The 16,534-nt window shown below is 40.5% G+C and overlaps 1 protein-coding gene across 1 annotated transcript in view; it reads right to left on the bottom strand.

Annotated features, from left to right (window-relative positions):
- Positions 1-7,880: 7,880 nt before the first annotated feature.
- VAT1L (vesicle amine transport 1 like) overlaps positions 7,881-16,534 on the bottom strand; it is a 64,057-nt gene continuing 55,403 nt past the window's right edge. Inside the window, exons 8-9 of the mRNA XM_037409455.1 lie at positions 12,962-13,045; positions 7,881-10,940 (exon numbers count right to left, since the gene is read on the bottom strand). Coding sequence (XP_037265352.1) covers positions 10,842-10,940; positions 12,962-13,045 — 183 coding nt within the window. The 3' untranslated portion in view covers positions 7,881-10,841. The remainder of the gene's footprint in view (positions 10,941-12,961; positions 13,046-16,534) is intronic.

Raw genomic sequence — 16,534 nt, forward strand, 5'->3', positions numbered from 1 at the left:
TTTGGGAGAACCCCAGTTTTTAAATTAGAAGCTGAAGAAATCAGCAAGAAGGTAGCTGTAGTTGTACCTGAGAGGGTGGACTCATCTGCATTTTAGGGAGATTTCAGAAGCAGGTATTATGGGTCTGGACATAGCATCCTCCAGAACTGAAGGAATTCACATTTTCATATTGTACCTAGTTAAAGCTGTTGCTGGTCATGAAAAGGGGGATACAAATCCCCACTTGTCCTCATCTTCTTTTCTTCCTAAAAAACGAGATTCCTTTGGTAGAGTTGGGGGATGCATTAAAACACGTATCTGTCTGTGCACTGCTTGGGCTGTGTTTGAACCTCATGTTGTGCTCCTGGATCATTGTCCGTCTTCTGTGTGTTTCCAGCCCAGTGCAGCATCCTCTCACTGCATCATGACCCCACAAGCGAGGTGCAGCCAGAGAACCTGAGTTGTGGGCTTATAGTGTGGGGTTAAGCAGCTGAGGATGTGCACTGGCAGGGCCACACACCCCAACAAAATATACAGTGTTCTGGGAAGTTCTTTAAAAAGGACTTGGAGTCACAACATGGTTCGTAAGCAAGGCATTTTTTAAAAAAAATTGTAAGTAAAGAGGGAAAGAGAGATATGTGTGACCCCTGTGTCCAGCCGCAAAGACAGCTGATGCTTACATCCACCCAAGGCCTGAAACCTGTCCTGTAACTTCAGTCCCAGCACATGATGCTACATGTTGTGCATGTATGTCTGTTACGTGACCTTACATATCAGAGAAGAAAGGAGTTCAATGTCTTCATTCACACATGAAGCTTTTTGAAACTGAAATTTGATTCCTCAGTGGCAACTAGAACAGCAGGAATAAACAGGGTATTTATTCAAATATTTTCAAATAATACTCTCAAATGGAAAATATTCTGGCATTTGCCAAGTAATTTAGACATTGTGTAAACATAAACTTAACAGAATGTTATTGTTACTTCATTATTCTTTCTGTCATGTACATTCTCACTGCAATTTATTCTCATTTCCAGCAGATGTCTTAAGTGCCCTAGGAATGATTAGGAGAGCTCTGATTTCATATTGCTTATCCATCAAAGGAAAAGATCAGTCTCTCCTCTGTCTGCTTAATACTCAGGGTAAATCTACTTTGTTATGTGGCTTTACACCAGTGTTACCCAGCAGAGGATCATGTTCAGTCTGATTACTCATTTTCTAGATGCTTCATTACTGTAGGAGGAGCAACTGCAGACACACAGACATCAGGTCAAGCATGCTGGTACAATTGGAGTTTCAAAAGGAATGGGAGATTGTTTGTTCTGGCTTTGTCAATATTCTTCCCTAAAATAATGCTATGGGCTCTGCCCGGATTAAAGCAGTTTCATATAACAAGGTGACATGATTTCACAAGTTACATGGACATCTGACAGATTAAATTGGCTTATTAATCTTCTAAAGATCTTTGAATCTCAGGATCACATGTGTTTGATACCACTTCATTGCAGTGGGAGAGCAAACAGGTTAGGTTTGACTGGATTTGACACTCAGTGCCTGTGTCATGTTCGGTGCCCCTCCAGCCACGGGATAAATCTTCTCTGCAGTTCTCATCCCCGCCTCCTTGCAGGGCCTGCTGACAGGATCCCTGCTGACATGGAGGCTTGCATCCAAGTGGACCCGCTGAGTCTTATGCTTTTTACCTTGCTCCTTGCCCTGTGCTTCTCCCCTTGCAGCACTGGCAGTGGTACACAGCGGCAGCAGTGCTGGCAAGTGCAGGCTGAGCTTGCAGCCATGTGCCGTGGTTCCTCCCCTCTCAAATGTGCTGGGCAAACAGTGCAGACAGCTGTTTTTTTCTAGCTTTATCAAGCCCTGTGCTGTCCCTTGCTCAACAGACTTGTGTGTTGGTGGAAGACTCTCAGCCCACAGCAATGGGGAAGTTCCTGTGAGTTACATTCTCCCTAAAGGCATCAGAGTTTTGCCTGCAGGAGGCCAACAGCCTTTACTCCTTCTCTGATAAATAATGGCAGAACAGTCCAGGACCATGTTCCCATAAGAAGAATATGCCAGGTCACCAAAGCTGGACATGTACCAGTGAGTCAGTAATATTTCTGCAGCACTAGATCTGACCCAGTCCAGCCATCTGGGGTGGCAAGACTGCTCCCAAGTATGAACTTGCAGGTTTGCGCAGTGCATCATGCTTCTGCGTAGACTTAACAGCTTGGGTCTCCATTAGTTCACGGAACTTGAGGCTCCACGCTGCTACTTGATATAGATGCTCCCCAGGTTGCAAGCCGTGAGTGGTCTCTATCAAGGCAGCCCCTTTGCAGGAGATCTAATGTGACCAGGAACCAAAACAGCTGTTCTAAAGAAAGGCTAGCCAAATTCATCTCTCATGCAGGATCTGTAAGGCAAGTGCTTGGTTTTGCATATCCAGGATTCTTACACAGCCTGGCACTTGATGCAGGAGCTTGGCCAAAGTTTGCATGCTGCCTCTGGTAGAGTGGAGGGCAGCGAGTGCCCTGGAGTGCCAGAAGCAGCACAGCTGCAAATGCAGAGGAGCAGCTGTATTCCCTGTGCAAGGATTTTTCATTTTGTACTCCATTTACTTGCTCCAGCGGCTCCATAAAACCAGTATAAACCAATACTGCATCCTCAAGAAAGATAATTGGGTTTGGCAATGTATATTTTAATAGGGAGAACTGAGTAAGGATTAAAAAAAAAATCTTGTGTTTTTTCCCCACCAAGTTACAACTTGGAAATAAATATTACTCCCTGAATTTTTAATACTGCAGCAATTAGGTTCATTTAGAGGACCAATCAACTTGATGCTGTCCCTATCATAGCCAGTGGTAGAACTCCTGTGAGATTCCAATTTGAGTTGAGTTTACCATCTTAATGGGAATAAGGAAGGAAGCTTGCAACAATTATCCTTTTATTACCCTGTTTCGCTTGATGATTAGCAAACAGAACACTGTGTAATAACTTTATACATCACTTACATGTTGAACAAAATACAGATCAAAACTTCCCATGAATCATATTATGTATGCTTTATTAAATTAAGCTACAATGCCAGGGAATGTGCTTCAAGAAAAACAATATTGAAATGAGACTAATATTTAGTATGTGAACTGTGAGAATTGGTTAGAGCAAGTGTCACACAGCACAGCTAATGGCATCTGATATATTTAGGTGAGTGGTTGTGGACTGATCATTCAAGTGAGACATTAAAGACAATTCCTTCTGTAAATCTGCTGTGACATGCCTACGCTGAGCTTCTGAAGTACTGCCTCTCTTCTGTGACACGCTGCATAAACACACCTCTGATGTATGGGTCCAACATCACTTGACAATCAGACATCGTTATGGCACTCATTTTTACAGCCCAGTATGCAATACCATCTCCCATCTGATCCTTGGGTGAAGAAATCCCATTTCCACCCATGAGGTGAGGATGAGCCAGAGTGGCTGGATCTGCATTCTCATGTGAATCCAGGCATCGCTTGTTGGAAAAGGTTGTGTTTAGGGATCCAGGCTGCTTCCTTCCCTGTGATGCCCTGCCAGTGGCAACTACTCAAATATGCGTGGAGAGGATGAACAAGAAAATAGTAGAAAATGCTTATAATGGCCACATTCAAGTGTTGGTTCAGGCTCTGAACTACCATATTTGATTAGAAAGCAAGGAAAATGGAGACTGTCATCTCTCAATTGTATATATTTCTATGGGGCTTTGCTGACAGGGTCTTGGCTGAGGACATTCAGCAAAAGGTTTTGTGCATCTCCTTTGCTTTGGAGCAGGTATGATTTGAGACACAGCTTTCAGCCACGGAGGCAAAACTTCCAGCTCAGCTAAGTTTAGTCAGGATTCCTTCAGTAAGTGAAGAATTAAATGATAGAGAACCGTAAGTCCTTAAACCAAATGGCAGTATTTTATGGCATTATGGACAAGTCACCTAATTTCATTTTTTCTGACTAAAATACAAATGGTCCAGGAACTCAAAAGGGTGCTTTTATACAACCAATGAGATACTTAGTGGGTCACAGGAGATGTGGTTCCTTTTTTTCTTTTTTTTTTTTCCCCAATGGGAAAATATTCCTAATGTAAAATGCAGACACTAGAAGGAAAAAACAGCAGTAAAGAAAATCTGCCAAGGCAAACTGACTTAGAAAAGAAACCCACTTGTCATCATCTCTCTTCTGTGTTAGCAACAAAACAAATGTTTTCTCCTAGAAGCCTCTGGAAAACATCACTCATGTGACACGTCCTCCAGGCCACACAGTGCCTTTATCACCAGAAAACACCCCAGTCACCATACAGCTAACTTCACCCACTAGCGTTTACAAATATTGTTTCGTTGTTAGCTTATCACCTGGCCAGCCCAAGGGCTAGCCATTTCGGGGAAAGTACAGCAATCGTTATCATAAATAATGCATCTAGTATATCTGCTGTCTCACTCCGTTCTAGGGCAGCTAAGATGCTGCATCATTTACTGCTGTGCTATATAGTGGAACACATCTCTCTACATGGGAAATGTACTTACAGAGATTACCCAGCAGAAGAGCATAAAATGATTTGTACTGGAACCTGCAGCTTATCAGGAAAACAATGTTTGGCAGGGACACAGCTAATGTCTGGCAGACCGTAGCACATTTCCAGTGCTGGCAGTTGCAGAGGCAGAGCCGCTTCCAGCTGGGCTGCAGGTAGCAGGAGGCCGATTGATGGCAGCTGGGCCTTGGACCTGGGGTGGGCAGAGAGCCCCTGTGCCTGGCGGGCACAGCAGCTTGCAGGAGCAATGGGCATGGGTGGCACGAATGCTCCTGCCCCCACAAAAGTGCTCATTTCCTATTCCCCAAGCCCTCAGAATGCACAGAAGTTTCTTCTTCACTACTTTTCCCCATTCTTTTGAGCTAATTGTAGCGCCTCAGGATGGTCACTAAGCAAGCAAGGTAGGGGGGAAAAAAAGGAAAAAAAAAAAAGCTCTTCCAGACAGATCAAAGCCCTCCTAATCTCAAAAGGAAAACAAGCAGGCCCCCAGCCCTGCAGCCCTCCCTCAGTGACAGACCCCATCAACCCAAACCACAACCCTCTTTCCCTTTCTATAGCTGGCAGCTGCCCTCCCTAAGCCAAGTGGCAGTGGCATCTCTCAGCCCACCCATTTAATCCCTGGCTGCCCAGTTTGCAGCTTTGTCTAGTGGTGTCAGTACCAAACATTAAACTTCAGGAGGGTTCAGAAGCTAAGAGATCCAAGAGTCTTTCTTTGCCTGTTTAGATTAAGTTTTAGTTCAGTCAGTTTTAAAGCTTTTATCAACAACTGTGAAGACTGTTCCTTTCTAAATGAGAACTTGTTTTTTAAGATGGCAGGTGTATGAATTTTTAAGAGACAGAGCAGTCACTATAAGGGCGGTCAATGCTGGTTCCTGGCCTTTTTTTTCATCTTGCCCAAAATGCCTGTGCTTCCCATATATGAGAAGAAAGTTTCCACATGTGAAGGGTTAATCTACGCGTGCTAAATCCACTGGGAGTTTGTAAGGCAGTCTGTGTGGGGGATGAAAGTGGACAGGATCCAGTGTTTTTCAGGAGGTAAAAAATGAATTTTCCTGAAGTGCTACCACAGAACAACAATGATAGTTGAGTATTGCAGGGACTCTAGGAACCCTGCAGAGAAAGGCTGGGACCCCCATGTCAAACCCGGTGAGAGGTGGCGGGGGGGGGGGGGGGGGGGGCTGCTAAAGTAGTTCCAAGGGGGATACTGACTTCAGCAACAGCAGTGCCAGTGTCAGGCACCCCTTTACACAGTAACAAGCTGCATCTATTGGACTTTCCCTGGCTTGGCTTTGCAGAGACCAGGCTGGCTGGGGTAGGAAGCCATGGTGCAGCTGCCCCGCTCACCTCCCACAGCTTCACAGACAAGAGATGGGAGCGAGACGGAGGCCTTTCCCTGAAGTGAGTCAGGTTTCCAGCAAAGTAGAGAACAGAGCACAGACCAGAAAGCCTTGGAGGCTGCCACACAGGAGTGCAACAGTCTGGGTGGTGACTAAACCCCACATCTGTAACAAACCACCTCACAAACTCCCTTTCAAGCATGCAAATAAATAAACAGATAACATGCTGCAGATTCGACTCACTTGTTACTCTTGGGCAAAGACATACATGATTCATTTATTTTCATGCATTCATTCTCTAACTCTTCATCATCTACACTGTTCTCACGCCACCTACCAGTTTCTCCACAGCATGCTGGTGGTGAGGTGCCCAATGCAGCATTGCTACCGATAGCAAAGACGAAGGCAATGTTCAGAAAACCACACCGTTTGCCCGCAGTGGTAGCTGACAGAGACAGGCCAGGTAAACATGAAAGGAACAGCTTGCTTAGGATCAGCTGAGCACAGTCAATCAGCACACAGCTCAGACTGAGGAGATAAAGTGACATTTGCATTTACACTCCAAGCTATTCTCTCAAAGGACAACGTTAGGATGTTTGCCTAGATGTTACAAATTACTTGGAGAAAAGGTGTCTTGATGCAGATAGCAATTATGGTGTTTTGATTGTTTTGGCTCTTTCTGTAGTCAAACAAAACACTAGCTCACACCAAGGGACTTAGGTGCTGCCGGGGGGAGAAACTCCTGCATGATTCTCTAGGAGCTGGAGGTTTTACGTGCGCTGTGTGCTGATAATCACAGCTATACTAGAAGAATCTTCTCTGACAGAAACCAACCAGAATTAATCACTAAGCTCACAGAAAATGAGAGGGGAAGCACAAAATGGAGGATGAGGTGAGACCTAGGGATATTCAGCATCCTAGGATGATTTTTGCATTTTATCTGGCCAGATGCCACACAAAGGCAGCCTGCTGCATCCCCACTTGCCTGGTAGCAGCATCTGTGTGTTAGATTGTGTGACAGTCGAGTATAGATGGCCCAGTGGGAAAGCTGGCAAAAGGCAGAGCTTTATTAGTAATCACTGAGACTTTGCAAAAGCCTATGACTGTTTGCTTTCAGCCTCATCCTGACCCTATGATTAGGGATGCACTGATCCATTATTTGCTTATTACGACTTCAAACCAGAGGGCAGAAATTTACTCTGCTCCTCTTCACAATCATCCAGTGTTCATATGAGCTTTTAGATTACAAAGCAGATGCAGTAACTACTGAAGTGAGATTTTTCAGGGACATTACAGGCTTTAGAACGTCCTGCACGACTGGGATGAACCCAAGCTAACATTTCCTCTTTGTTTAGATATTAAACTGAAGTTCATTGAACCATTTCTTCTTTTCATGCAGGAAGACCTTTAAAGCCATGTATTCAAGTACAGGCTTGAGATGACCTGTAAGATTTGGTAACTGTAATCCATTCTTTGAAAGAAAAGGTGTAAGCCTCCTTGCAGCCCGCGGTTGAGACCAAGACCCAGGCAGAGTGGGATTTTAGATGTAACCATGTCCTCCTGCTTTCTGCCAGCTCATTTGCTGGTGGCTAGTTTGGATCCTATTTTAAGATTATTCCCTCAGAGTATCTTCATTTCTGAAAGGAACTGTCTCTCTGAGGATAACTAACGTGTGTCCATTCATCTCCCAGTGCAATCAGAGTGCTAAAATTCTGGAAACTAGTTTCTATCTGTATCAAAATATGCTTCCCTGAACGCGTCGTGAATGCTGCTTATATAATGTCTTGAATTTCTTAGACTGTAACATTCAACATTTTACATCTAAATTTTTAATGTTCTGTACAATAGCACATTTGGCCACTTTAACAACCTCAATGTACTCTGTAATTAAAAAAAAATATCTGTATACTCCTCAGTGACCAAAATAGAAAATAAGACTTCACATTTTCCTTTTAACCAATTCCAAGTCAGTTCCCTAATGTGATCATAATATTAGAATAAAACATGTAACCCAAGGATAATGCTATGCTCAATATTTTATTTATATTTTTATGTAAACATAATTTGCTTTGTAGGCACAATATAACAAAAGCTCTAAAGCAACAAATACAATTAAACAGTGTCTCAGTTCACTTCAATCAGGCTTAAGTTAAAGAGAAGCTTTCACAGTTCTTTTAAGGCAAATTGAGAAATAATTGGTTTCACTTGAAGAAACTATCCAATTGTCTTAAGAGCTGTTTCAACAACACTGTCAGTAGTAAGCACAAACCTTCATTTCTACTATAGTAAGACTTGGTCAGTAACAAGTCCCAGCATTGTCATTTTGTATAGCATGCCCTCTACCAAGTCACACGTGATACTACTGTTTGTGGTATTCTAAAAGGTACTTAGGGCTTGCAGGCCAAATTCTGCTAGCACAAATCCTGCTTCCAGAACACACACCTGAAAAACTGCCACTCATTTCAACAGTAACCTTCACATATGCCATATTAATACCAGCAAAAACCCGAGCAGTTTAGTTTGCTGATGGCAATACTCATCTGTGTTGCACTTAGGTAGATCCAGAAGTATTCCTTTGTACTCACTGCAATTACCTGACATTCTGCTGATCAGAAAATGGCCCTAAAATTGGTATGAATTAGCATGAAGAGTATTTTTGCCTTGCTAACAAAACCAGAAAGAACTAGCCAACATTATTTCATTTGATTGTTGTCCCTATGGTGTCTGTGGCCATGACCAAGATCACCTATCTATTAGTTCTGAAGGGCAATTTAACTGTAGAGCCAACCATGCTGCGGTTTACAACAGAACGGATTTGCTATTCTGCTTGCCCTACTAATTTAAGGCCTTGAGAATGCCACTTTACTGCCAGCTCGAAGGTCACCAGCAATATTGCTCACTTTGGCGTCAAATCAAAATTCCTAGTTATGTTAAGGTTTGCTGCAGGACAACATCGTTACACTAACTGCAAAACAAAACTGGGCATGTTTCCTACCGTTTTCAGCTTATGAGTCGTGAAAACTTAATGGTCTTTCTTAAAAGCCCAATTGGCAAGCCCAATACATGGAAAACTCACTGAACATTTATTTTTTCTGTGGAAAAAGTCCCTGTTTGGGGCTGATACGGCACTGGAAGTGTAGGCAAGTCCAGCTTGAAATGAAAATCAACTATATTGAAGTTATGCATCAACATCTAGAGAAAACCAAAGTTCTGGTTCAACTAATATTTCAAAAGCTTTTTTGGCATTTTTCTCCAGTTACTACTTCTCATTATTTCTGAATATGTTTAACCCAAGGGAAACTCCTTCAGAATGAATATTCTGCACAATTATCTGGTATTAGAACAGCAACTTCATGAGTACAGTGTAAAGAGATGGACATTAATACTCAGGCAGCAAGATGCAACAAACAAAAAACCAAGAGAGAATCTTGTAAAACCACACATAAAAGTCATCCAGACCCACAAGTTCTTTCACACTGAGAAAAGCACTAGAAGCCTTCCCTCTCCAGTTTTCTGTATTACTTTTTAACTTCTGTTAACAGGATACTTGGAGATTTAGGTGAACAACTAGCCATGCCTGGGGAAAATACTTTATTTTGGAAAAAATATATTAATTCAAAGATACATGGCATTATACAAGGTCTCTTGTCATTCCTTTAGCATTTCTATTGTTGGTGACTGCAGTCATTTTGAAATAACTGTTTTAACGAGACAACTGAGGAGCTGAGTAGTTGCTGCTTGAATAGTGAAAGACAAGGAAAAAGTATTTACTTTTGTCATGTTTTCATATAGTTTCCGCTAGTGGGAGGTAGATAAGACTAGCTGGTCTTTGAATGCTCAATCCTGCAAATTAAATCCTACAAACATAACTGGACATACGGAGCAGAGCTTTTGCTAGAACTACTCAACTAGATAAAGTTATCCCTGTGCATAATTTCTGATGGGATTAATGCCTAAAATTCATTTTTAACAGGGTTAACTTCTGTAGGAGTTCAGCTCCAGCTTGATAGCTGATCAATACTTTAGCGATTCCAGAGCAGTAAACTCCACCGACAAATTCCATCCACATTCAGTTCCTTACCAATATGATTTTAAAATGAAATTTAAAATTGGTTTTGATTTTGGACACAGCTGAATCAATGTGTCCTTAGCAGAAGGTGTTCATCTGTCAATAACTGCTAATTGCTACAGGCAATTGAAGTTCTGTGTCTAAAAAGAGTGGTTCACTGACCACCTTCTTTGCCTACAACGTATGGGGTGACAGCTCAGATTAACAGGAAAGCATGACAGTTGGCACTCTGAATGATGTGTTTAATTACTGGTGCTGATGACTTAGGTGATTATACAATATGAATCAAAGTCTCTCAATTAATGATTTCTTGCATAATTTCAGATTCCACAATTATAAACGAGGTATTTTTGAAAATGAAGATAGGATTTGCTTATAAAATGATAAAGCAGGGCTGAGGAAAATGAAAACTCATCTTTTTTGCAACTTTTATCTGTGGTTCATAAAAGGAAATCTATTTTAACACTGAAAATGCACAAACTTAAAATCCTCCCTCCAGTTACTAGAATCTTCCAGACAGCAAGTGGGGAATTTTTTTTGTTACTGTTTCCAACTTGCAAAAAAAGCCCAACCTCCCCAAATAACTTTATGCAAAATGTTGGAATTTGCATGAGAAAGATGCCCATCTAAAATTACACAGTAAGTTAATAAGGCTTTTAAACCAAACAGAAAAATCCATGGGACTCCTACAGGGAAACTGGGTGTTACACAGGAATGTCATAATACTGCACTGGATGAGAATGGCACTGAGTTCAAAACAACAATGATCAACAGCTCATAGCTCAGCTGACTGCAGACAAATACAACACACACTGTACTACAGCATTTGTTCACTGATGCACAGAATAGATTTCCCAGTCTTGTTCCCTTCTACTTCCATCAATCTTTCTGCTTCCTCCACCTCCGGCTGTTACTGGATGAATGGCATGCGCTCTTTATTCTCATTGTCTCCTTCATGGTCTTCTTCCTCTTCTCCAGCCTCACTTGTCTCTGTGCTGTCATTGGCCATCTGTAGGATGAAAGATGAAGGACATCAGAGCACCTTTCACATCGTTTTATTTGTTCTTATTTCAGTTTGATTCATTTGATAAAGTGGCTTTAAGAATGAAAGAAGACATGGTTGCAACATGAAAATACACAGTCTGTCTGTGCAGAAATTTTGCTGACACTACACCACTTCCAGCTAAAATTGTAAGCTGTCCCCTCACAGCTGAATTACACAACTGAATGCTGCTTTGTAGGACAAATGGACTCTGATCTGTGCACTTGGAGCAAACTGGTATTAAAGCTCTCGGACAGAAAATACGACTGTGTAGGAAGTTTACAGAATGTGTGAGACCTCTGACTTACAACTCCTGTTATCTGTTCTTCCAGGCACACGTAACACTATGGTTAACACCAGGTAATGAATGGGATCAGGTCCCACATGAGGCATAATGTCATGAAAACTCAGAGAGCAAATGAAACTTTACAGAGCAGTGGATATGTAGATACTGGCAGAATATACCCATGGCAGTGCAAATTTCAGAGCATACAGGAGTGGGGACAAACTGTATTTCTGTATTTTATTGAAGATAGTAGTAGTAGGTAGTAGGCAATTGCAGAATTTTGTAGTTTAGGATAGCATTTAAGGAGCATGTGTTTTTTCACATGGGAATACTTATTAGAAACTCTGTAAAGATGTAAGACTCTCCTGTACCTCACCTTGTCTTTGGAGGCACAAGAATGTGGTTACCCGGACAGGCGGTAGTGTTTAACAGCATACATTAGTATGACTAAATTCTCTAACACGCCACCATTACCTCTCTTAGGGCACAAGAAGATTCTTGTATGAGCTTGTAACTATTTCAAAACTAAGGGAGGGACCCATTTACTCTTTAAAGAGAAAGGCAGAGACATTGTACCTTCCCTGTGTGATTACTAGCCTCTACTGGAAATAAACATCTCAAACACAACCTGATTTTAACGGAGAAAAGCAATGCTCTGAAGTTACTTATATTTTTTAATTAACACCCTTTTGTGAAAGTGTATCAAATTTGTTCTCACCTTCTAACAAATGGCTATTGTGATATAGACTATCAAGAGAACAGATAGAATAAATGAATTAATATTGTTATGGATTCTTGTTTACAGTTTTAAGATGCAATTAATCTACAAAATAACATCCAATTTCCATATGTGAGGTCCCAAACGCCTTCCTTTTCCTTGCAGTAATTTTGTATGAGATTTGAAGCCAATTTTAGAGTAAGCACAAGTAAGAGCTTAACTGTAATTCCAGGTTCTTTTCTGTTCTTTTGAAACAGAAAATGTCTCGGGTCTGAAAGAAAACATCATATATCAGTATTGATTTGAAGTCAGTTTATCTTCTTTACTACTCTCTCCTACACCATCAGTGAATGTTTAGGTGTGAGCCTCATTTTCATTAACTACTACTCTCTGTAATGATTCAGTAGCATGTTAAGTGCTCCAAATCCAGTGGATCTGAGCTCCATCAAAACCATCTTCCTTCAGGATATTTCTAGAAGGAAGTATTTAGATAGTATACTTCATATATTATTAAAAAAGCAAAAGACATTCCTACCAAAGGTATACTCTGACTTTCGTATGGGAATCGGAAAGCACTTCTGCATTTGTACACTGATGTAATATTGACTGTAGTTTTTTCTGTTCAATCCACTTATTAATACAAGGATGTTGTATTGCGTGAAATGTCTATCTGTTTTCCATCACAGGGACAGAAATAAATGTGGCAGTTTTACCCTGATGTACGAGTTGCAGACTCATTTTTGGAGAGGCAGATAGCCATTCAGTACAGAAAAGTAACTGCTGGGACTCCAGGAATTACAATTATGTTTTCACTTTGGGTTAAATATATAAATTATTATTACTGGTTTTATTTAGGTGCTATGGATTTAGAAGAAAACAGTGTTAAAAAGAATATTGTAAGGGACATGTCTCATGTCTCCGAAAGTCACTACCATGCTTTAACTTGTGTGACTGTACACCATGCAGGTAGCGCTTTGCACTCACCAAGGGAGTGGGTGCTTTCTCCACATCCAGGATTAGTTTTCCGATATTTCCTCGGTCATGGATTCTCTGCATGGCCTCCTTCACCTGAAAGAAAGATAAGCTATTGATAATTTTCAGACACACACTAAGAGAAGCCTGAATTCCTTCCTTCCAAAAGCAGCATTTAAGGCATGGTATGTGCAAGGTCATTTAAACAGCTGCTTGAAGCAAAACTAATGGTTAAACATTTTTAGTGAATTTCTAAGACCTGATCTTTGCATTGTGCTTGCATGGGATGTGAGTCTTGATGACAGTTTCTGAATAGCATAATACACACAAAATGTTAACACAGTACAAAAGTAATGGTTAGCTGAGGTGTAGAGAGAAATGTAGGCTCACACAGTTAATCCTTACAGGTTGTTCATTAGATTTTCTCTTTGCAGAATATTTATCAAGAAACGCTACTTTCAGTGAAAGTATGAAATGTTTTTTTAATTGACTTGTGATGTTTTTCAATTAATTTATTTTGCGTTCATATAGAGGGAATGCCCTGTTCAGGCAGTGGCTGTGATTACTGCAATATGATGGTTCTCACTGCATAAGAAAGTATTTCTTTCCTCCTTTTTTTCCACTTTTTTTCCTCTTTTCTTTTAAATTTTAAATAACTAGTGTCCTACAGATACCACTAAGACTAGACTTTCAACAGCTGGCTGCAATTAGCACATGTGAGAAAGGACCAAAAACTTCTTACTAGTGCACTGGAGAGGAGCTTATTTTGATGTATGACATCTCAGAACTCATGAGAGCTCGGTGTTGATGAATTGAAATTGTGTGCATGTTGCATGGACTGTTCAACGTGCAGCATGCAGACCGCTATTAAATCACTGAAAATTGGAAGATGTCGAGAGTTTCCTCACTGTCATGGTAGGAAACTTCAGGAACTGAAGATGTACACGTAGAGGCTGTTTCATATCCTCATCACGCTATTTTTTGCTGGCATAACAGGATATGTTGAGACAAGAAAGAGTTTTATGTTAATAGGATCTGCCATATGTGACACAGTTTTATTGAATATTTTAAGAATAATAGCATAGAAGTTTGAAACAATATGCTGACTTGGGAACAGGTGAGTCCCAGAGTACATTTAAAAGCCTGAATTGGGGTCCAGGTACCTAAGATAATTACTGAATATCTAATATAGGAGGAGGTATGAGATTTTTACAATACAAAGTGAATACAGCTTTTGACTTCCAATTAAATTTAATGGATGCTGGGCACAAAATATCTTTACCACCTGTCCACCTTATTTTGAAAGCTGACTGCAGTGAACTCAGTATTACAACTTTAATTTTGCGACGTGCTTCCCTCAAATAGTAAATACCAGACATAAAAAAAGTATCTGTTAGAACAAAAGAAATATTGCAGTGCAAAACACAGTGACTTTCTAACTTTGGGCGTAACTGTAAATTAACCTTGGAAAACACAAGCTTCTGAATCCCACTGGATAGAAGGTTGACCTCTAAATGTAGTCCACAAAATCACAATAACTGATGAAGTTACCTTACAGCATAAACAACACCTAACTACCCTGTAAGACTTGTTCTGCACTATGGACAGTATTCCTTTAAGAATATCCAACAAAGACTCTGAAGCAGCAGCAGCTGTATTATTTTTTATTACTCTTATTAGCCAAATCAAGCTTTTAGGAGTCTATAGCAGAGCATAAATAACCAATATAGATGTGACAGAATTGGAGAAATCAGGAAACACACTTACCCGTCCATTGACATTTATTACCAGAACATCATGTGGAAAGCAGGGTATGCAACATTTATTTTAATTTGGACCATATCATATTTGGCACGGCAAATTTGAGAAAATGTGCTTTCCCTGCATTTTTCATATGCACAGTATCAAATTTAAGACTCTGGAGAAAGGTTCAGAAGTTGTTTCCAGGGCATTTCTAAGTAGCTTGCAAATGCAAACAGCAGGTTGAGGCAAAGGGAACAATAAAACTTGTAACAATAATAGTGGCTATGGAATCCAGATGGAGCTATTAAAATATATAAAAATATCTGAAAAAAAGTTTGAAGAGCTGATACTTCATCTGTATATTTTAGTGTTATCTGCAACTTATTTACCCAGCTAGTCAAATTCTGTACTAGTGCAATGCCGTTCAGTACACTATGTCTGTGTTAAAGAGACCCTGAGCTATTTTATAAATGAGTAATTTTTATGTTTACGGCTGCTAACAATCCATTTATTCAACAAAGACTGCAACTACTTGTTTCCCAAGGTGCCTGAATATTTAAACATCCCCTCTTAATCCTACAGAGGGCAGAAAGCATTAAAAACCTTTGCTATGCAAGTATGGTTAAAGCTTAAGTTGTTCTATGCAAACTATATAAAAGCACTTACTTTAACTGTAAAGATTTAAGTGCTGCATATAGCCTGCCTTTTGTGGAGCGTGGTACGGAGCTTCATCGTAAGTCTGTGCCTGAGTGCACATTACCAACAAAGATAGTGAACCATGCTGCACTTGGTTAAAATCAGACGCAGTCTTACTTAACTGGTACTCCAGTGAGGCATGTGGAAATCCTGGAATTTAATGCAGGTTTTCTGAAGTGGTTGAAGTTTGATTCACAATAAATATCCCTTTTCCAGGAGGAAGGATCAAAAGGGTGTCCCTCTTTTAACAGAATTGCATCCCTCAATTCCTTTTCACCAATTACTCTATATTGTCTGCTATTTGCGTTTGTCAGCTCAAATCCAAGTTTTTCTTTATATGGACACATCAGTTGAATTTCTTCTTGTGCAGTACCATCAGCAGAGGGTTCTTGGATTGGAAATAGTGCAAAGGAGTGTCTACTAATATAAAAAGTTTCCAGTGGAATAAAGGACACAAATTCTGTTGCCCTTTGTTTGCTTTCAGTATAGCTCAGTCCTTAGAAGGTCTGTGTCTGAACTAATGCTAACTACAGGTTTTAGCCTTGAGAGCCCCAAAATGGATGCAGTACGTACCACAGAGCTCTGCACTGGAATCGGGACTATTTATATGCATTAGTGGACAATTAGAAAACGCTTCCACTTTCCATGTTATTTATGTAAGGAAAGTTGGCAAACCAGTTACTGAAAAACAACAGACCCAGAATGCTGCAGAGCCATGCACTGCCCAGTGGATCCAACACAGGCACTCTTAGGCAGCAGTAGAGGAAAATTATTAATAGCAAAGGAGAAATAAAAGGAATCCCAAGTTTGCCTTCTCCCTCAAGCACATTTGCATTAATTCATATTGTAGTCTGATGTGCTGTTTTTAAGGATACTCTAGAGTAGAATCATCTTCCTCTATCTATTCAGTCTAGTGGAAAATGATAGCAAATGCAGGCAAAAGACCTTTTTAACTCAGTTTGAAACAATTTGCATTTGCTTTAGGGAATATGCTTTTATAATTGGAGAAACAATTTTGAACAATGATATTTTTCCCATCCCTTTCAGCTCTACAAACAATACAGTCATGGCTATGTTATCACATATCCTCATTCAGGTGTTTTTCAGCAGTGACAGTGAATCTGGAAATGACCTATCCAATAATGA

The sequence above is a fragment of the Falco rusticolus genome, chromosome 15, assembly GCF_015220075.1.
Source record: "Falco rusticolus isolate bFalRus1 chromosome 15, bFalRus1.pri, whole genome shotgun sequence".
Lineage (NCBI taxonomy): Eukaryota > Metazoa > Chordata > Aves > Falconiformes > Falconidae > Falco > Falco rusticolus.